The sequence below is a fragment of the Corvus hawaiiensis genome, chromosome Z (genome assembly GCF_020740725.1).
Source record: "Corvus hawaiiensis isolate bCorHaw1 chromosome Z, bCorHaw1.pri.cur, whole genome shotgun sequence".
NCBI lineage: Eukaryota > Metazoa > Chordata > Aves > Passeriformes > Corvidae > Corvus > Corvus hawaiiensis.
Genome location: NC_063255.1, coordinates 17,413,917 through 17,436,761, shown reverse-complemented (window position 1 = coordinate 17,436,761; position 22,845 = coordinate 17,413,917). Strand labels below are relative to the sequence as shown.

General features: G+C 39.1%; 1 protein-coding gene across 2 annotated transcripts in view; it reads right to left on the bottom strand.

The window, feature by feature from the left end:
* KIAA1328 (KIAA1328 ortholog) overlaps positions 1-22,845 on the bottom strand; it is a 174,232-nt gene that overhangs the window by 31,651 nt on the left and 119,736 nt on the right. For both annotated transcript variants that reach the window (XM_048290621.1, XM_048290622.1), the window contains exon 9: positions 4,806-4,990. In XM_048290621.1, the coding sequence (XP_048146578.1) occupies positions 4,806-4,990 (185 nt within the window). The remainder of the gene's footprint in view (positions 1-4,805; positions 4,991-22,845) is intronic.

Here is a 22,845-nt window from a genome sequence, read left to right as displayed (position 1 = left end):
GTAAACTCACACATTTTAAGATGCATTTTAGGGAGGCTAACAAAAAATGGGCTATCACTCTTTTAGAATGAACTGTGCTTCAGTACCATGCAGTGAAAAAATCTTGCCTAAGAAAGAGTTAATTATCAGTGAGGGAAGTCTTGGAACTATCATGGGGATATATGCTGATTGTGTGTCCCTGGTAACTTGATAGTGTGCCAATCCATGATGAGAAGAGTGGGTATGCATATAAAGACTGGAAGCCTCTTGCTTAGAGTTCTGACTTCATGAACGAATAGGAGATATTTAGAAATCACTTCATGTGACAGTGGAATGAGGCAGCTGGATTTTAAGAAACTAATACCAAAGTAATAAAAACCTTGTTAAGATGGGAGAAAATATTCAATTGCTAATTCAAGAAAGGACTGGCACACCGTCAACATACTACATCCGCAGAAAACGAGACGTATTTCTGTGAAGAAAGACAATATATGGACTCAGAAGTGGCCAACCCAGCCTCAAAGACCCAAGTTTGAAAGTATTACCAGAGCTTGAAACAGAAAACAAGAAAAGGAACTCAGCAGGAATTTACTGAGGCTGTTAGGCTGCACAGACATAAAGCAGGAGCATCAAGAAACCCCAAATAAATGTATATCTAAAAAAAAAAAAAAAAAAAGTTTAAAAACACATCTTGGAAAAAGCATGCAAGTCTTTTGAGGGAAAAGAAACACTCAGGAACAAGCAAATATATAAAGATGATTAAATCAATAATATTTCCCAAAATGTCCAAGCTACTACTAATTTTAAAATATATTATGAGAAAAAAATCAAGGAAGGGAAAATTGGCAAGTAGAGGATAATGAAGACCTTGTTGATGTATAATACCTGCCTACATAAAGCTGATGAAAAGAAACTACCAGGGGAAAAAAAAAGATACAAAGTCTTTAGTCTGAAGGATATATATTTCAGGGCTAAGGGGAATTAGTTAATGAATTTATGAAGTGACTGGTAATTATTTATGAAAAGTCATAGAGAACTGGGGTGATACAAATGACAGCAAATTAATTAGATTGCAGGTGTTAGAAGACAGTATGAGACTGGAGACATTGCAGATGATCTAGAGAAGCAAGAAACGTGGAAAAAGAATAGACACATTTACCCCTGGAAAAGACAAAAAGCTCTTGCATAGTGTGGTAATTTAAATCCTGACACCAATGGAAAGAACCTGGAGCAGCAAAGAATCGCAAAAAAAAAACCTAGACATGAGCTTGCAAGGCAAGCTACCCCTAAAGCAATTATAAATGCCTCCAAAATGGTAATGTGAAGAATACTATTTTCAATTTGGCTAACTTGGTACAAGAATGATTTAAAATAGATAAAGATTCATTTGAGAAAACTCAAACAGCCATATATTTCTGCTTGAAAAACAGACAACTAAAACACTCTGAAATGGGGAAATACAGCAGTCTCTATTTTAAAAGTGTAAACACTAAGAATGAAGAAATATGGTTGAGGCTGGTTCAAGCAGCAATGGAATGAAAGTAAGCAATGGGAAATCTAGGTTGATAATCATAAAAGAAATCTTTATGACTTGAATAAAAGTAATATTCATAAGACTTAGCATTTATATAGTACTTCACATCTTCAAAGCACTTCACTAATATTAACTAATTGCTCTATTCAATTGTAGGGAAGAGTCTTCCCTCAAGGGAAGAAGTTCAAGATCCTGAATCCCTAAGAAGCTACATTAGAAAAACTACTGAAAAACAAACACTATCTAGAGAAATCAGCCCCTGGAAAAGTACAGGGCTAAAATGAGCTAAAATCATTTGCCTTCTCTGGCATTTTCTTTCACACATGGAAAGGAAACTATGAATGCTATACAACATCATGGAGATATTATGTCCAACAAGAAGAAATAAAGGGAAAAATAGTTCTTTCATTTCAATGCAGAGATGTTTCAGAAAGGGTTCATAAAGAAGAATACTTTAAACAGAAATGGAAAGAATTGTCCAGTACTGCACAGTGCAATGGATGTACGTTTCCCAGCCCCACAGCAAAATTTTCCAGAGGAGAAAGGAAGAGAAACACACACTTCTGTATTCCAGTGCTTTTTAACTAGACAAGTTGTTAGATTTTAGTACACATTGACATAGCTGGTGGTGCCACCAATAAAAACAATTTACTGCTGAAAGGATCTAAGACTTCAGGATTGCTTCAACTGCTTAAAGTTTTGCTGGTAAAACTAGAAAAGTCTGACTACCAAGACACAAACACCTGCTAAAGCACAGGAATAAAAACTAAGGAGCAAGCAGAAACAGAAGACAAAAAAGCAACAGTGAGGGAATAAAAACTGATTGCCTAAGTTGATCCAGTGAGTTTCTACCCTGAAAAGAGAGCAGAAGTGACCCTTTCCACTCCAGGAGGTGAAGGGACCACATTATCAATGCTCTTCTCCCCATTACTCACCATCATCAGGGAGAAAGAAGAAGTGGATTTCTTAGGAAATCACCCTTTCCAAACCCACTGTTGTCACAGCAAGTGAGCAGTCTTGTAGGCAGGAAAGCCTTCCACCAGTCCAGGATGGGGACAGCTTCCTGATTAATAATTTTAAACTTGATAAAAGTGCCTATGTTGCTCTGGAGGGACATTACTACTGATACAGCCACCATTCCCAGTGGAACAGCAAGATAACAGAGTGCCCAAAGGCCCACATCAGCACTGGCACTACACTAAGGTGTGCTTGGATAGAGTCACCATCCTGGAGAACATATAATTTAAATAGACCAGACTGATACAGGCATGAAAAAAAATAAACCTCTGTAGCAATAGGTCAGCATCTGATGGTCGAGAAGTTTTCAGCTGAACATTTTTCTGTACACAGCACTGCTGTGTTCCAACCAAAAGGCCACCTTCAGGTATGTGTCTAAATGACATCGAGTTTCATGCCTCAAGATATCATCTTGTGGGCTTCATTCCCCTTTCCCATATTGCATTGAACCAGAAATCCCAGGTCAGCAGCAGATGGGAATACCCAGCAAAATCAAGGACAGAGCCAGCTAAGTCCAGGCTATCCGGAATTAAAAACCTTGACATAGTGTCCTGGTGATCCCCTAAGATGGAAAAAACACTTTACATGTATGTGTGTGTGCTTGCTAAAGGAGTCCAAATATATAACAGAAGGAAGCCAATTTAAAAGGTACTAAATACAGAAGACTTCAACTTCAGTGATTAGTGCTAGGTAATTTGCCTTGTGATAAACAACTATTCAAATCAGTAATAGACCTGAGGTTGTTCCACAGCTTGAAAGCATTCCTCTGAACTTTATCTGCTATCACAGCAAGTGCCAATGTTTATAAGTCAAATTTTGCCATGCAGCTCTACACCATAAAAGCCAGCAATCCCAGTAACTGCTTGCAAAAGATGCCCACCATCTTCAGAGATCATGCTTGTTACAGTGGGGATGAGCCCCAACACATGCTGACCACTACAATCACTAAACCAGCATAGGTGCAGCTCAGTTGCTATGTGCAATAGCCAGATGCAACTTGTAACTTCTCATCAGTTCTACAAAATGAAACTAATGAATGAATGAATGAAGAAGAGACCAGCTTGGATATTTTCCCCTGAATCTATAGAAAATAAATTACTTTTTGGGGACTATCCCCATCCAAGGAACAAAACCCATCATCCAGTTGTGAAAAATCCTAGTTTTATCACTACAGAATAGAGAAGGAGGGGGGCAGAAGGAAGAGGAAAAGAGAAGAAAAAAAATGATAGCTGAAAAAAACCATAAAAGAAAACCATCAGTGAAAATTGCCCCTGAAACTTTGCAGAATTGTAACGGCTTTCTCTTGCTTAAATTGATTGGTGTAGCAATGTTATAAAATGTCTATTAGGATTCATTGTGCACAACAGAAAGTGTGAAATGTCAGCAGACTATACAGCAAAAGTAATGGGTCCTGAACCCCTGTTAGTCAAAAATGATTTTGTTTCAAATTAGAAATTGATTTTTTTGGACACAAGCCCTTTACAGGCTTCCAACTTTTGTAGCTGTGCCTTGGAAGAGATTAACCTCAGCCACTGTTTGGATCCAGGCTGATGATACCCTTTTGAAAGTTTCTTCACAGGGACTGCTTTTTAATGTTGGTATGGTCTTAACCAATAACACAAGTTATTTGTTCCTTTGAGAACTGCACCACATTTCTTCTCATTTTGCCGTTTTCTTTATTTTTATGCTGACATATACGGCAAACTGGCTGACAAGTTAAAATAAAAAAATAAAAAAAAAAGCTAGTTCATAATTGAACCAAGGATTATGTTCAACACTAAGCAGTGAAACATCCAAGCTGCTTTTGTTCCCAACCTTTTCTCTTCCTAAGAGAGAAAAGATTGCTTCTCTGCTCCTTAAGTGGAGGCACTAAGCTAAGGGCAGGATAGGTTCTAGCAGTACAGACATCCCTGTGTGGCAAAATAGCAGGTTGTGATGGTGAAGTCATCACTCAAGGAGGAAAAGAATGCAAAGATTACACTTAAAGAGCAAACCCCACTGCACTTATTCTCATTGCCTTTTGGGAAAGTTAAAAAATAAATCATCGAAGGAGCTTTCTTAGATTAAGGGCTATTTTTTTCTTTCATCAGGAACAGCAGACAAGATCACCATTTGTTATTTAAAATATTTTTTATTGTTTTAAATGGAGCTACCACCTTCTCTTATGTTGTTTTAAACACCTGCAAAGCTCTTCCTTTAATTGTGCATTTTACTGATATCCTTTTGAACATGCCAGCACACTCACAGCCCTGCAATACAGTATGCTTCCCCTTACCTTTCCTGGAGTTGGTGCCTTCCCTCTTGGTCTGCATTAGAGGGGTTTGCCCATCATCCACGTTTGCACCAAAGCCAACCATTTTCTTCCCTGAACTGCTCCCACGACTGCTCCCTGGTTTTCTGGAGTTTTTGCTCACTGGAGGTGTCCTCAGTAAATAATCTTCATGTTTCAACACCGGGACACTGGGAGGAAAGAAAGATCGTGCTGTTACATGATGCGCTCAGCCCATTAACACTGCACCCAGCTCTCTACCCTACTTCTACTCTCCAGAAGCACAAACATCATGCTGCTGGTTGAGCTCTTGTTGAATCCATTTATAATTTCTGAAAGCAGGACACCTAAGGCTTGAAGAGTTACCAACCCACTTTATCAGGAGTCTTTGATTATCAGCAGCAAGCAGCACTCTGACAACTGTATTTGGACTTTTGTGGCATTGGGCACATTCCTTAAAAGCATTAGGTCCTGGATTTCTTGAGTGGTTAGGACAGGACCAGTGGGATGAAGACATGCAAAGTACTTTGTCCAGCACAATGGGCAAAAACTGGAAAAAAGAGAAGTTTAAAAAATGCTCACTTCGCTAGAATGCGGAAACAGAGAAGATTATCTGAAGATCACGTGAAGAGAAATCCGAAATTTTAGTTTGCAAAAGGGAAGCAGATTATAGAATCACAGAATTATTTTTATTGGAAAGGACCTTTTAAATCATCTGAGTACAACTGCCAAGACCACCACAAAAACACATCCCCAAGTGCCACATCTATATGTTTTTTAAAAGCCTCCAGGGATGGTGAGAAGCTGACTCAAGAAGAAAATGGATGAGAAGAGAGGAGACAAAGTGAGATGAATGAACAGAGGTACTTTTAAAGAGGATAGAGAATGCATGAGCAAACTGGTGGGAGAGCATCTGATGCAGAAGTGCAGCACCCCAAGTAAAGTAAGAAAAGAGAAAGTTAACCAGAATCATTATGATTCAAGATGAACTTCACGCAAGATCATAATCACTGCATGGATAGAGGCAGGAGGCAAATCTGGTGATGGGGAGCAATCATGACCTCAACTGTGCAGACACAGGCATCTCAAAATGTTCTGGGTGGACAAGGGGCTATGAAGACCCACATTTCTCTCAGTAAAGACTTTTGAAAGAATTTGAAAGCAGTAAACCTACTGCTTTCAAATTCTGCTCTCTGGGAAGTAACTACTGCTTTAAATGACAATTCTCAACATACGTAAGTTGTTAGTCCTTGTCAAAAAAAGCCCCTTTATAAAAGAAATTAAAAATATTTAAAAGTATCTTTGTATTATCCACATGAAATAATACAATTTATCCCAAGATTATATTCATCTACTTGCAGTCATGGAAGTGACAAACAGCTTTCCTAAGTTATCAGAAGATTAAACAAATCTTAACAGCTGGACTCTATGATCCTAGAGTTCTTTTCCAACCGAAACCATTCTATACTTCTGTGATAAATCTTTTTACTGTTTAAGCACCAATTTTACATTGGCAACCCAAAGAGTGTGACTGAGATTGTATTAGTTAGGATACAGCTTCATGGAGGCTGAATCACAGGAATCTTTTACCTAAAAGCTTGTACCACTGAAGTTGCTGTAGATCTGAGGGAAAAATAGGAAATGATAGCTAAATTAAAAGTTTCACATCAATGTGCTGTATAAGACATTGTTTAATAGGGCCCACTGAGCCTGTTGGACAATTAGTATTACTCCTGTATTATTAATGCAGAACAGTATATAATGGCTTATGACCTATAATAACTGACTGAAGTGTTGGATATAACTTCTCCAAATAACCTCCGTTTAGGGCTTCTAACTGTGTGACCACTAATAATACTGCAAAGTGTTTTTTAAATTTATGGTGGACTAAATTATTATCTCATTTGAATTATATGAAATTATTAACCTACTAATTCCTGCAACCCCAAGAGCAAAAAGAGGCTGTTTTGGATACAAGCAACTGCTTAAAGAGTCTTAAAGGTGTAATACTTGACCACATTTCTCTGACAAAACAGGACCTCATATTCCATTTGCCTGTACTTGGATGATTAACAGCATTTAAAAAAACAGTGAGGTTGTCATTATTTGGATGGTTTTTTGAGTTGTTTAAAGCACTTTTGATTACAGCCTACAGGCCTCAGGTGAAGACAGTGACCTTTGGCTTGCAGATACAGAGGTGATTACTCAACTGGTTCTTCTTCTGAATGCAGTATCTTCTACATGGTGCAGTTGCCTCTAGAATACTGAGTTCTGTTTTAAATAATGCAGTGGCAGAGGCAGACACCAAGAAGAAGCTACATAAGCTAAGGTATAATGAATAACAAAAGTAAGTGTATTTGCATTTATAATTGCAATAAACAATTAGAGCATTATTGTTTAGTATTTAATAGAAGACAGCTCATGCTAAAGTTTTGCTCAAGTAAGGATAGAGTCTCAAATCTTAAAACGGCACTTAATCTGAAAGGTGTGCAGACCAAGGAGGGAAAGGGATAATGCAGATAAAAAAAAAATCAGTAATTAACTATCTACCACAATTAAACAAAGAAGACATAAGGAAAATCTGTTTCTGAACATAATTACTCATTCACCTCTGGAATAATTAGTAAAACGAATGATGTGACTGATCCAACCTGGAAATTTAAACTCAACATATGGTCCAAAGGAATCAGCTATTTATATCTGGAGAGATTTAGCAGCAAAAGAGGTTCCTCTGTATTTTCATATCCAACTACCTATTGTGTCACTCAAAGGCACCATGGTTAGTAGGACTTCCTGCAGGGCACCACAATATCCAATGAATTTTCATGGCACTCCTTGAAAGTACACAACAGAGAAGACTTTCTAAATAAAGACCTTATTAACCTAGCTACCCTACACCAAGGCAGGAGATGTAGTGTCACCAGAAAAGAAGCGAGTCTCAACACTGCTGCCTCATTATGAATATCCAAGTACACCATCACCAAAGGAAAACACACCTTGAACATTCCTTCCATCCTGTCTGAGCCTCGTATCGCGATACCCCTGCTGAGCATGAATGGCAAATTTTAAATGTCATTCAGGACCCATTGAATGCTGCTAGTATTTGCATTCCTTAAAAAGTAGAAAAACATTAACCTTTTGTTTTATTGAATTAAAATGCCATGGAAATGCTGATGTAGTCTTCAGAGACTGAAATACTTTTACAAAGAAGAATAGCTGTCATTTATTAGACACAAAGAACAATTACTTGATAGGATGCTTTCTGACAAAAAGCAGATTGGTATTCTCATCATAGAAAAGGCATTGTAAAAAAACCCGGCACAGACCTCTGAGACTTGAATAATTTAAAGCTGCATTTGGTGCAATTTGAATTTTTCTTTAGGGAGGCAAAGTTAAATACCTTTAATTTGTTCTAATTATTTCAAATTTGCAAGTTAATTATGGCTGATCATTAAATAACAAAAAGGACTATCGTCTCCATAGAGTTTTACCTCCTACCCTCTGCATTACTTAAGCTAGATTTTAGTATGCATGAATTAACTTTCTAAATAATCACACGGTTTGACTAAATGGCTCAGTAAAATGAGCTCTGATCCTCAGAATAAGCATTAATGGACATTAGAAAGGCTATTGGGACCCATGTTACTTACATTATAAGTATTTTTAATGGGGTCTTATTTACTAATCTTTATGTACTGTTCAAGTTAGGGCACCATATAGATACATTATTCTACTTTAATAGAGGAAAGTCAGTTCTTCAAGATACTAAAATAAATGACCACTTAGAGCCAAGTAAATTCATTTGTAAACTAATGCAGAAAAACTCCGATAGAATATAACTTGTTTTAGCTGCTGATCCTGATGAATCAATCCAACGTAATGGCAGCCTTGGTCTGCAAATGGAGTTTTGCAGATCTGTTGAAGCGCTAAGCAGCCCAAGCAGCTCTTGCCAGAGCTGTGCTTACAATCAGCATGTGATCTACCTCGCTCACGAGGTATCCTCTCTTCCCGGCTCCACATCCACAGCTCGGCTGACTGGGTTCCCAGTCTTTGATCCCAGATTTGGATGCTCACCTTTCACTGAACTCTGATCTTTCCATGCATTTTTCAGTGCAGATCAGTGGCATTCAGAGAATAAGACTATGGTGTAACTACTCAGAAACCCAAAACGTGAGGCAATTCATGTCTCCAGTATGTATGTTCAACAGATGGCTGCCTTAATGGTACCCTACTGCACTCTGCTGAGGCAAGGGCTTGCGAGTTTAACCATTATCAAACTAACAGATTGCTGTGGTAGGTTAGCTCCAAAAGCAAACATGCTGGAATGTTATTTTCCTGTTCCGTAATTTCTGTTTTAAAAATAAAATAATTAACAGTTCATGTGTGCAATCTGCTGCAATTATATCAGGCCAAGAATGCATAACACTTAATGATGCAAAACTGGTGATAAGTAGACAACCCAAGCAATACGTTTCTGTAGCTGGAACCCAAATTGCCATTTCAGATACAGTTTGACAAACAGGCTGAAAATTGCTTCCTCCCCTGCCACTTTGGCTGGGAGCATTTTCCAGCCAGATCAGCTTCCAGAGTCAGCTCAGTATAAAGCAGCAGCACTACAAGCACTGGGACAAAGGATAAGGTGTCAGGATCTTCTTTCCAGCAGGGGTCCAAATTTATATTAGTTCACATCAAGCTTGTTATCAAACAGCACTTTTGAAAACCACCCGTTCCAAAGCAGGGCTGCTTGGGAGGCTGTTTGTCTGCATAGAAAAGAAAAAAAATATTTGGAGGGAGAAAAGAAGCACTGCAGGCTTTGGATGCATGGATCTGAAAACAAATGGCAGTGGTCTACTGAACAACCACAACTTTTCCAGTCCCCTCAAGTGGAGCTGAGGAGAAACACATCAGAATGTATGAGCCAGCAGAGCAGCACATGGGAAAGAGAAGGGAGATTGGTCTACTTGTTACTTCTTTGTGCAGGATGTATAAATCCACAGGGCAGCTAAGCAGAGCTGGAAGGGAGGTAAGAGAGTTGCAGGTGAGGAGGAGAAGCACAGTGTGAACTTCAGGGCAACCTCTCATCCCTGGATGCCGTCACCCTTCCTTTCCTCCCCACAAAACCAATCTGTTCACGCCAGCTGATCAACAACCTTAAAACCACACTCTTAAAAAATCTAAAGCCTATCAAACTGAAACTAGAACACTAGAGAAAAAGAAAAAAGCTTAGCATTTTTTCCTCCCTTTAAGAAGCAGGAAAAGTCCTATTCTAATACAGACATTGCAGACCATATTCAAGCCCAGAGTGAGATTTCATGGGCCAATTACAAAACCTGGCATTTTGAGGCTTATGTTAGATGCATCAGCATATGTTAATGGCACTGCTAGTATCCAGTGAATGTCAATACGAAACAGCTGCTTTCCTTTCTAGAAAGCATGTGCATTTGAGACCACAGAATCGGAGAATAGTTTTGGTTAGAAGGGACCTTTTAAAGGTCACCTGCTCCAATCCCCTTGCAATGAGCAGGGACATCTTCAACTAGAACAGATTGTTCAGAGCCTATCCAAAGTGACCTTGAATGTTTCCAGAGATGGGGCATCCATGACCATTCTGGGCAACCAGTACCAGTGTTTCACCGCTCTCATAGTGAAACATTTCTTCATCATATCTAACTTGAATCTGTCCATTAAGTTGAAAAGCATGACCACTTGTTCTATCGCTTCAGACCTTGTTCTAAAGTCTGTCCCCATCTTTCTGAAAAGACCACTTTAACCACTGAAAAGGTGCAGTCAAGGTTTCTCAGCACCTCCTCTCCTCCAGCTGTCTTCAGGACCATGTCCATCTCCCTTCTCACACATTTTTTAGGCAAAAGGCAAGAAGGCAGGGACAGGTAGGGAAACACTTCAACAGTCAGTGAGAGTTCTGGAACTGAAATACAAATATTATCAAATCTGCTTGTAATAAAAGGATTTTTCATCACAGAAAATAGACAGTGATTGCCTACAATCTACATGTTATTATGCAGACAACATATTGCTGAGCTGTCATGCAGAGATTTCATCTCTTACAGCACTCTTCAGGCTCAATGCCCTTGAATCCAGTAATGCCCATAGCTGTGTCAGGTTTCTCTGTTGTTTTTCGGGTTTTTCCCACCCCTGTTGAGCTCTGTCTCTTGAACCTACTGCATTTGGTCTACTTTTCTGTCATCTTGGAGGAGCTATACCGGTACCTACGCTAAAAATTTTTCTGTATCTGAAGCTGTACCAGGGTACAGCAATCCATAGCACAGCTTCCCCACACCACTCTTTCAGAGACCAGTTCCTTCCCCATTCCCTCAGTGGCTAGTGCCCAGATATTTAATTCCACCAGCAGGAATTGAGGCCACATATACTCTTAATTAGTGATGACCTATTAGATCATACCAGTCATAGGTGAAACCCTAGCCCCACTGAATCAGTCAGAACACTGTCTTTATCTTCAGTGAAGTCAGGACTTCACTTAATATGCATGGTTAGAGGTCCATTTGTAACAAGTATTAAGCTAAATTTAACCTAGAATTATATGCATGCCTTCCCTTTGAAGCCCTCTCCTTCCTCTGGTTTAAGTTCACTACATTTCAACTCCCTACCAGCACCTTTCAAACATATCTGAGTTTTCCTAAAAAACAGCAAAATTATAGCTGTGATTACTTTTCTATCTCTTTTCTGAATTCAAAGAAAATTATACCATAAAGGTTTTCAGACAGTCACAGAGAAATGGCCACAGGAAACAGACTGGGCAAGCTTTAGCAGGGCAAAATGCTCTGACTGTGTGTTTGGCCTTTCTTATAGAGCAAAGCAGAGCAGCTGTCGTTCCAGCAAACTCTGCTGTCAGCCTTCACAAAAGAAGTCATGTAAATGTCAAGTCACAGGTACAAAAACAATCCTTCCAAACAGTGTCTGTATACCTGAAAAGCCTGCCTGGCTGTCACCAGTCAAAGCACCACGAGGAATGATGCAAAACCCTGTTTAGGACAAACTTTTTGAACTAAATCTAAACTTCTTCAGTACATCAGGCAGCATCACTCTCTCCTTCAGAAGGAGAATCACATGCTCTTCAGCAAAGTGAATGCCAGTCTTAGTGCCTTATCCAGCATCACTAGCATTTGGCTGAGAGCCAGCCCCAATCACAAGATACCCATCGAAATGCCATATGCAAGCTATCTCCTGAACAAACATGCCCCAAATTGGATTGCAATTTGGTTGTGATAAAGGCATAGAAGAACAACACATCATCTCTTCTCAACTTGGCTTGCTCAGAACAAAAGGCTTCACAGCAGATGGGCTGCATTTCAAAACAGGCTGTGGCAGAGGTGGGTCTGGGTGTGCAGGTAACCACCTCATGTTTTCCTTTGCTGAGACTACCAGTACACAAGCACTCTCTCCTCTATAGAAGTTTCCAGACAGGCTGATAGGTGTTGATAAGAGCAGCTTCCAGTAAATGAGCAGCAACTGCAAAAGCCCTTTTTCTGATCATGGATCACATCATGGAGCAATCAATTGCTAAGGGTAAGTGACTATACAGCAGAGGTGGGACACAATGAGAGCTGAATAGTAGATACTCACAGGGTTTTCATTTCTGAAGAAATTCCTAATTAGAGCAACAGCTATTTAAGATTGCACTTTTTTGTGCGGGGATTAAGTTATACATGCACAGAAAATCTGCAGTTTTGGAGGATCAGAACAGTTAAAAAAGATGTAACAACTACTGTTGCTTCTGTTCCTTGAAAAAGTTACACTTGATTGATGCTAAGTTTCAAAACTCAAGATACCAGTAAGATAAATTTTCATTCCTGGTTTCTAAATGAGGAAATGAAGGAACAAAGTTTCTTCTCACACCAACAGCAATGAAAATTGATAACCACTAAACTGAGCAAATACACACACCCCTAAGGATCCTGAGGTGACTTTCTGGGTCACTGACAGCTCCCCTGATATCAGGGAACATGTCGCAGGGAAAGACTTTCATGAATGAATCAAATTCCGTAACAAACACAATCAGAATTTTTATACTGTCTATTCTTCTGAGGCTGCAGAATCTCATTTCTCTAACCAGGAACTATTACCACTGAAAACAACACAGCAGCACCCTTGCAAGACCCATCTCTTTCCATTAAATTTCTGTCCTCTTATTCTAATCACCTTTATCTGTATCACAGGATGATCAAATTACGCATGTTAAGCCAGGTTACTATAGGTTTTTAGGGTTATAGATCTGTTAGTGTCAAAGTCTTACAAATCTTGGGACTAGTGAATCTGGAAGCTGCAGTGCTTTTCTTATTCCAAAAAGCCATTTGGCTCCTCTGCCAAAAACAAACCTGACATAGGTTTTGATTTTTGCTTTATAATGATAAAACCAATCATGTTAGAATTTTGCCAGGTCTTTAACTACAAATGTACATGGCATCCCAAATACTCTCATACTACAGCATCTTTTAAAATGGTGTCATACACTATCCCAGATCAGTTAGAAACACCCTTCATGACGCATCTTCACACTTCATTGGCCATTTCTCCATGATTAAATCACATCTGTGGGACATGGTCACTCTATGATTAAAGAGTATATTAATGATTTACCACTACACTAGTACTCATCCGTATTATATTGCTTAGTAAAATGAAAACACTGAGATTGTTTATTGATCTGCTTTAAAAAAAATCCTTTAGCCTGAAATGAAGTAAATAGAGAAGTTGAGACTTTGGACTTTACTTTGATTAGTAGATTACCATGCCCAACAGATGCAGATTTGACAAGATAGCTGTTGGTAAAGATTTAAAATAACAATTTTAGCCACTTCAGTTGCCTTAAATTCACTGAAGTTACGTATTTCACAGACCATGCTTGATGGCTAGTGACTGAAAAATCAAGTATTTATTGCAAGAGCAATACAGACTTAGATGCCTAAATAATGGCATACAACTATAAAACCCATGGCCTGGGCCCCACAGGAAAACCAACACACTAAAGATTTCCTTTCAGTGCATATATTTTATGTGAATTTGACAGCACCACCAAATATTGACTCAACCAGGATGTTTACGGAACAGATTTAAGATGTTTTTGCACTCATATTTAGAAAATATTCAGATAGAATAGAATTGAAACCAGACAGAAACCACTGCCTCACTAAAAGGCACATACCACTGAGATATGTATTGGCATTGCTCTAATGTCCAGCGTCAAGAGAAAGAACAAAGGGAAGAGATCCTGGCACAAGGCTGTTTGCTGTGAAGCTTTGGGCTCTGGTCTGCCAGTTCCCAGCCTCTGGAAACCCTTTTAGTCCAGATATAAGTGATTTTTGCCATCTTAGAGCTACCACTATTGATTTCTGGGCATGAAAGTCTACCTTTGCATAAGTTTGTTACAACCTGGTGTAAACATCTGTCCAGAGCAGATGCCATGAGTGCCATTCTGACACCATGATGTGGATTCAGAGGTTTGCATTATTTGTGCTGCCAAACCACCTCAGCCCTACTGAGTCCACAGCTGGTATATAAACTTAAACTATCTCTCAGAGACATTGTTTGCTCAAAAAGGATGCAAAGATGTAAATGGAGATTAAGGGAACACAGAATTTAAAAGAAAAGAAGGATTAACTATGCTTTGATCAAACAGAAGGGCATGTAGTTATACAAAGAGGTGAAGCCTGGCACTATTGACAGAAGACTGAAGACACTGCAAATTGTTTTGTTTCAAACTCTTGTGCATGCTAGGAGCCCCATGAAAATGTTTCTACAAAGAAGAGTTGATGACTTGTCACTGTGGTTGGGTTCTAATGCTTTTCTCCCCAGGTCACCAATGAAATCTTTTGAGCACAGTGTAGATTTTAGGTGTATTTACCAGGCAGAGACCATCTTTGTGATTAGCACAAAGAAAGACATTAGTTTGAAACTCACCAAATTAGCATTGAGGGTAGGGAGAGGAAAAAAACACTCCAAAAAAGCTTAGGACAAAAAAAAAAGAAAAAAATAAAAAAAAAAAAAGCTCAAACTGGTATATGTAAAACAAGAAAGACATTGTCAGAACAGACAGATGGAGGCAGAAATCACCATGACATGACCCAGTGGTTCCAAAAGACAGAAAGAATTAGGAAATGCAGTAGGAGCACATGGCTGAAAGTTAATCCCACACAACAAAACTCTGAGTGCCACATAACAGAAGGAGTAAAGAAGAGATGGTGGCAGAGAAAATAAAATAAGAAACAGCTTTTCACAGACAACGGGAACCTGAAGGTGAGTCTAAGAGAAGCAAAGGAGACAAGATCTGAATAAGCAGCCAAGATACCAATTTGGAAAATTTATTTTGAAGTAGGTGAATGAATACTGAGCAGTGAAAGAAGACTTCAGAGTAGTCAAGGTGCAAGAAGAAGGACTAGAGCAAGGGGTGTTGTTTTAACTGTTGACACACCAAAAGGATATTTTGGCTGTGAGGGAGAAGGAAGCTGCAATAGCTGTCAGCAGCCCAGATGAGTGCAGAGAAGAGTGACCCCAAGGTTATGAGTCTGAGTGGCAGGGAGGATGTGGCATTATCAAAATCAGAAGTGAAGAGAGATTCAGTATAAAAAAGTAAGGAGTTCTGTTTCAGCCAGATTAGGAATGATCTGAAGGCAAAACAACTGGGATTATATGTCAGGGAGGCAGTCAGATATGCAAGATTAGACAGAACAGAGCAGAGGGTTTAAGAGTTATTGGCAGAGAGATGACAGCCAAATCCGTGTAACAGGATGTTGTCATCCAGTGGGTACAGAAATCTCCAGTCAAATCAAGGAGTGACTAAATCCCTTCCCTGCCACCTCACAGAGGTTCCTACCTAGTTTCAAATGAAATTATCTAAAATAGTGCTGCAAAAACATGCATAAAAAAACCCTGACTTTCCATAAAATCTAAAGATCATACCGTTTCTAAAACTAGGGCAACCACTAAATGAAAGTTAACCCGAACAATAACTTTAGCTAAACTTCAGGTCACATGCATTTAATATAATGAGATGAGGAATATGAAAAGGCCATTCATAATGGAATTCATTGAGTTAGGAATGCCATGCTTAGCTGCCTTATAACATATAATTAATGATCCTATAAAAATCCAGCAGTACGAACTCTCCTGGCTGCCCGCAGAACTGTTCTTTATGCTGGGTAGGGCAAGCAAGCATCTGCTTCCACAAATACTGCCCTTTGAGAAGCTCAAAAGCTTTTTTTCCCCTGTTCCATCAGGGACCACAGTGCCATTTCCATGACACGCTGAGCTTTGAACCGTTACCCAAATCAGACTATAACATTTGGCAACCCAGTACACATCTGTCATGATAGACTGGTTATTGGTCAAATGTTAAAGAAAAAGTCATTAACTCTCTTCCACTGCTTCTAATACCCCACCTTCCTCCAGATTATTTATAATCCCCACTAAACCCACCCTCTGTTTATAGTCTTCTAACACAACAGTGAAATATATACTGTCTGGAGATCTGTCTTGCCTTATACTACTCCCAACCATTTGGTACAACAAAAGACGTCCTCTCTCCATCAAAAGGCCTGATCCCTCCTGAAGCATTGATGCTCGCATTCAAGGTTAAAGGATTAAGGCCTGAAGCACTGAGTACCAGAGGAAATGAAGCCAAATATCAAAAGAAACACAAAAATCAATCCTCTTCACCGCAGGAGCAGTGTGAAGAACAAATCAGCTGGGCTGAATCTAAAATTTTCTCTGTGTGGCTCTCAAAAATTAGCACTTTTAAAAATATAATGGGTAGTTTTGCAAAGCCTCAGCACCCGTGCAAAGCCACAGAGTTCAACTCTATACAACAGTACGGTCTGGGAAGTTTTATGTCAGAATAATTCAGTGGCAAATATACAAAGTCCACTTCAGAGAGAGCAAGAGCTGGGAAGTGAGTGAGAGCATGTGTGCTGTTATCTTTATATATAGTCTGCAAATCTCCAAGTGGGAGAACCCAATATTTACTAAAGTTTGCCTTTTGCTTCAATTCTCTGTGTGCTGAAGTGCAGCCAAGGTCACAGGAGGGGTGGTGGAGTGGGTTTTAGCTTAATGCAGTTGTGATCATGGGCAAAACAGCAGGGTACAGAGGATTTCTTGCATAACTTTGTAATACCTATAGCTTTTGTTCTTAGTCCTGCCCCATCAGTTCTGATATAAGCTTTTAAATGGCATGAAAGTTGTGCGGGTGGGTTTAAAATTTCCTGATTTAAAACTCCTTCCAGAACATTTTGTTTTATAAGGTTTTTGTTAACTTTTCCAACTGATAAGTTTCTGGGACATATGAATGTCTAGGTTAAACATAATATTCTCTTCATCCAAGATTACACATAAAAATAAAGAGTAACAAAATGGTATGTCTGAAAAAGTAATCCACTCCAATTTATAAAAATAGAATTCAGGTTTTCAAAATTCAATTCAAGCAGTAAACTAACAGTGTCTACATTCTCCCATAAAGGAGGCATCTGCAAATGACTAGCAAAAATGTCTCTCACTGTCTGCAAGTGTTGGCAAGGAACAAACTCCTTCAGGAGATGCATGCATTTCAATATTTCAACCCAAAGAAAAAATTCTCCAAGCATTTTTAGTTTTGGTGTGGGATACTACTGAACCAAACCCATGCAGAACACTGGCAGGAAATGCAAGTTTTGTGAAAATACCAAAGCACTTGTGTTTTGACAAGCCTGTTTTCACCAACTGCCCTTCTAAGCTTAGCAGTGTTTCTAATACCTGAGTGTCCGTGCTTTTTGAAGACCTCACCTACAGGGTGAGGGTATCTGCCTACAGAAACTACTTATGGCATTTCCTGCTTACATCTTATACCTCCAGCCTCTCAGTAGGCTTCCTGCTCAAGGTTACTTTGGACTGCAATGGGAATGATGTAATACTGCTGTGTGCAGCAGACTTGATCATGAGAACAGAATCAGCATAATTCAGGTAAATGTTAGATAGGCAGCTTGAAATCACTGTTGCAGTCGAAAGTAAACCTGAAAATTAGATTAGTAAAGGAACCAGGTCAGCAGAAATGAACTCCTCTCTCTCCAGTCCGATAAGGATCACTGCCTACCCTAACAAAAAAACCCCAACATTAAATGCATGCATAGGTATATGTAAAAAATTGCCACACACTCCCCTTTATGCTTTTAGTAACCACAGCAGAACAAAAACCTTCACCCTGTGCAAAAAAACCTACTACCTTCAGAGTCTGCACGTGGTACTAATGAAGCAAAAATGTGTGTCTGACTGTACTCTCCCATACGTCACAGCAGACTCCAGCAGCCATCTGTTGGAAGGATGCTGTGCCTATATATAGCCAGACACCACCACAAGAGAAAGAAAAACTCCTATCCGCACCTAATTCAGCATGTGCACTATTGGCAGATCTGCGAGTACTTTTTTTTTTACCAGCCAAACAAGCATTCGCTCCACAAATATCCTATCTAAAAATGATACAAACTTCCATGTAAAATTATCTGGAACAAGAAAGTAACTTGGTTGTTAAAAGAGGCACTAACAGGTGGGTAAGCAGCTTCCAGATACACAGATTTTATGGGCCATTTGCAACCACAGTTGATTTCATCCCAATTTAATGTGCCAGTCTGCCAAAACAGCAAATAGAAAAAAAATTAAAAATGACAACAAACTATTCCGTACGTTCCTAAAAGTTGGTCAAGTCCTTTATAGACACACCTAGAGAGACCAAGGACAACTCAGAGATGACTCGAAGCCTGGGAGTCTTGGACAATGAGCCAGTTGCAGCTCTGGTGACAGCTTCTCTTTCAGAGGCTCAGGTCCTGGACACACCTCAGGACCTGGGAGGTGACACGCTGGAATGAAGAACTGAGAAGAAAACTCCTCATAGGAAACAAAACGGGTGCTACCACTGTTTTGCAATTCTCTTCTCCTCAAAGACAGGAGTAATGGGGCCAGCTAAAGTCAGGTCAGCAGTGCCAGAGCCATGCGATTGCATCTGATTTTTATTTTATATTTAAATTATTTGGAGGGAGGAATTGTGTGAACAAACCTGGATATGCCTGGGACAGCAGGGGGAGCTGCGAGTCTGCGTTCCTCTGCAGGTCTGTTTAATTGCATTGAATATTTGGACAAAAGCACATAAGTGTGCTTGCACATCACCACAGAAAGATGCCTGCATGTCTAACAAGCCTCAGAAAAGAGTTCATAACAAAGCATTAAACAAGGAGCAACAGATAATTGTCACCTCCTCTCACTAGATAATAAAAATAGTTACACCATAAACATAAAAATCTTTTAAAAGACCCCTGACAGCACTCCCTCCTGGAACTATCACCATAGCAATAAGCATCCAAGTACAGGGGAAGCACTGCTGAATCCTGTGTTTGATATTTTCAAGTAACTAAAAATACAAACTGGCAAAAATACACACGGGTGATGTAGAATGAGGCACACAAACATAAAGAGCCTTCAACGAAATTAAAGGTGGCAAATTCCACCTGCAAATCTTTAATACACCAGGAAAGAATCCTTTCACCAGGTAGCACACATTGAAAGAGTGCCTGCAGATAACTGTAAACACAACTGATAGCTGCTGTATCCAACAATTCCTCTTTAGAACGCTTTGCATGGGTTTGTGTAGAGGCTCAGTGGCAGAATCGTGTGAAATCTGAGGGAAAGATGCCCGTTAGAGAGAAGGCAGTAAAAAGCCACACTGGCAGAGCCTTATAGGAAGCCTAAGACTCAGAAAAACAGGGAACCTCAAATGTTAAGATTTAGGCACGCAGCAGCACTCTGGAGAGGGGTGCTTGCAAAGTAGAAAACTGTGTCTCCTCTGGCTGATGCCACTAAATACAGCTTATTTCCATGCCATTCAGATCCAAAGTTAAGATTAAATGAAGGAGGAAAGAGTTTTAAAATTCCTTTCCCAGATGCAGATGTCAGGAGCACACACAAAAGCAGGTGCTGGGTGTATTGATCCTACTGAATACGCATGGAGTGGGTACTTGAGCATGTATCAAGCATCTGCGTCTGGGAGATGGAAAGCACTTTGTAAAAGGCTGTTTTATGCTAAACAAATGCATCAGGTTATGTTTTTATTTTGAATATTTTAAAGCATCTTGCACACTGGGGCAGACTTGAAAAGAAATTATACAGACAACTTGCCATTAATTGCACAAGCTACCATCTCCATAGCTGCAAATTGGCTGTGGGCTCACTGAGGAGCACTCCAAGCTACTGAAAACCGTCCTCAATAAAACCTGCTCTGACTGCTGCACCTTAGAGAAATGGAGATCCTGCATCTGAAGGTGGTTCAGGTCCCACATGCTGGCCCAGCTGCAAGTAGGTAGAGGGACAGGCACATTTCTTCTCAACGTGAGGGAAAGGACAAATCCAACACTGCAAATTCATACCAAATAGGCTGAAACGGACAATGCTTGCTGACAATGACAACAAAAAGACCTTAATATCCCATGTAGAAGAGAAAACGAAACAAGCAGCCCTTTGAAAATCTGGCTATAATTTGTAGTAGCCCCTGAGATCGAAGTTTTCATTTTCACTAACAGACTCTGAGGAAAATCTGTATCAGAAATCAAACTCTGTACTGTATTTGCTTGTGGAATCTTTTTTGCTTTCTTCAATGAGGGAAAAAAATAATCCCTACAGGAGATGACAAGATGCCTTTTAAACTACATACCTCATTTCTAACTACAATTACCTTTCAATAGTCTGGCACAGGTGCATGCTCCTATTTGCTTTTTTTTCATTAAGGGTTCCTCTATTATTTGTACCCATCCTATAGCATTTATGCCTGGCAGTGATGCACATTCCCTTGTCTACAATTCTTCCCACAGATAGTAGAGGATAAATTGCAATTAGATTTTTGTAATTGTAGATAATTAACTCAAAATGAGCTGTTAATTATATAAAAAACAATGTTTTTCAGTTCTTGATTATATTATTTATTTTACTTCTCACTACAGCAAATTTTGTATTTTAAAGGTATTTCACCAATTCCTTTAAAATACCAGGATATTTTTAAGCTAAGTTTTGCTTATTTGAAGACTGAAATCAAGTTCTATGCTGTAAGATTTGCTAGAAGAGCTCTCATGTATGAACTGGAAGTCCGAGGCCTGATTTTCCGTTAGCGTTCTGTGGGCATTTGCCGTAACAAGAACTGCTTGATAGGTCAATTAAAAAGCAAACACCACCATCACAAAAAAAAAAAAAAGAAGAAGAAGAAGAAAAAAGAAAAGAAGCCCCACACCATGGGAAAAAAAAAACCAAACAAAAAAACAACAAACCAAAAAATAAAATAAAACAAACCAAAAAATAAAAAGGCAAGGAAAAAAAAACACCAAAAGAGACAGTTAAAAAAAGGATGTATGTCTACCAGCTCTTTCTCTTTTCTAAGACCCAGCCACATACTTACACTCTCCCTCTCTGTACTGAAGAAAACATCACTTACATATTCAAATGCATAAAAGAGACAAATGGACTTGTCTTCCACAGCCTCTTTAAGCCCTACATTAGAGTAAATTATTTAGGGACCATTCATCTGGTAACCTTTGCGAAACTGAAGATGGCATATAGGAAGAAAAACTTCCAAGTGTTTTGCTGCCAAACTTTGTAACCAGCTGGCATGGCACCTTGAGACTGCTCAAACACAAAATAACTTTGAAAAATTACAGTAAATTAAACCAGGGGAATGAAGAGAGGGTGGGGAACCTTTTGAAGTCTGGGACTCTCATTTTGTTAACAGCACAGGTTTTCCTCATTTTCCCTGTTAGGATATGTAGATATTTGCACGTTTTTGGTAAACTGTTGCCAAGAAGCCCTACAGATGTTCTAGGTTACATTTTTCCTCCAAGGGGCTTAATGCTACTCCATCTTAAACATGTCATGACTCTCCATCTTTTTTGTTACAGTGATAATACTTCGATCACTTCAGTTTGTATGAAAATGAAAGAAAAAAGCATCAGAATACAATAAAGATATGCCAGTAACTCACAGCAGCCAAGCACCTGGTTAGCAGTGAAGTATTCCAAGGAAACTAACAACTCCTGTTATTCTGGAGAAAAAAAGGCTTATCCTCTTTTAGTGAAAAAGGATCTCAAAAAGAAAAATAAAATTAGTATAACAAAGTTAAAAAGTAAGAAAAAAGAAAGTATTGGAACTTTGGTTTATAAAAGAATTATCAGTTCTTCCAGTATTCTCAGAACAGAAAAGTTTATTATTTTGAGGTATTGTCCTGTCGCTAAAGAAGGAGTCATTGAAAGCACAGCAGCTCATCTTGCCCACCATTCTTTGGTCAAAAGAACACCTATAGTTACAGCACAGAACAAGAAGCTGTTACTTTCTGAGAAAAGGAGAAAACTCTGCCAAATCCACAGTTTTTATTTGTTGCTTTTCTAATAAGCCTGAATCTCCTTCCAGTGTTAACTTGAATGCGACAGGGTAGGACAGAAGGAAAGTACAATAGTGTACTGATTGAAGTTTTAAATAGCAAGCAGGATGGAGATAAAGAGCTAAATATTGGCTTGACTCTGCTTCCAGTTATTTCAGTGGCGGTTTGCTCTGATCACACTGAAGCAGAGGTGCAATGCAGAGGTATTTAAAAAACAAGTAACTGTCACCAACCATGGAAGATCTATCTGAGACTTAAAGGATAATGTATTATTTACATCAAGTCCAAATAAAGACTAAAGAGACATCCTGATTTTAATTTAAAAGTAACAAGCAGCACCTAGAACAAAGAACTAAAACTAACATTTTGTGAAAACTCCATTTTGCACTGGGCTAAGAGGTGGCACACAAAACCTGAAGCCTCTTCAGGAAGTCAGCCGCTAAACTTTGAGTAATAACAGGTCAGCATAACTATTGAGTTGACTCATAAAACACAGCAGTCAATGAATTTTACCCTTCCTGCAGAAAAAAGCTCTTAATCTGAAACAAACACATGAACAAATACACTTGGCAGGCAACAGCACACTGTCAAGAAGATATACAGACCCTGTGAAGCACTTAGAAGTGAAAAGAGAAA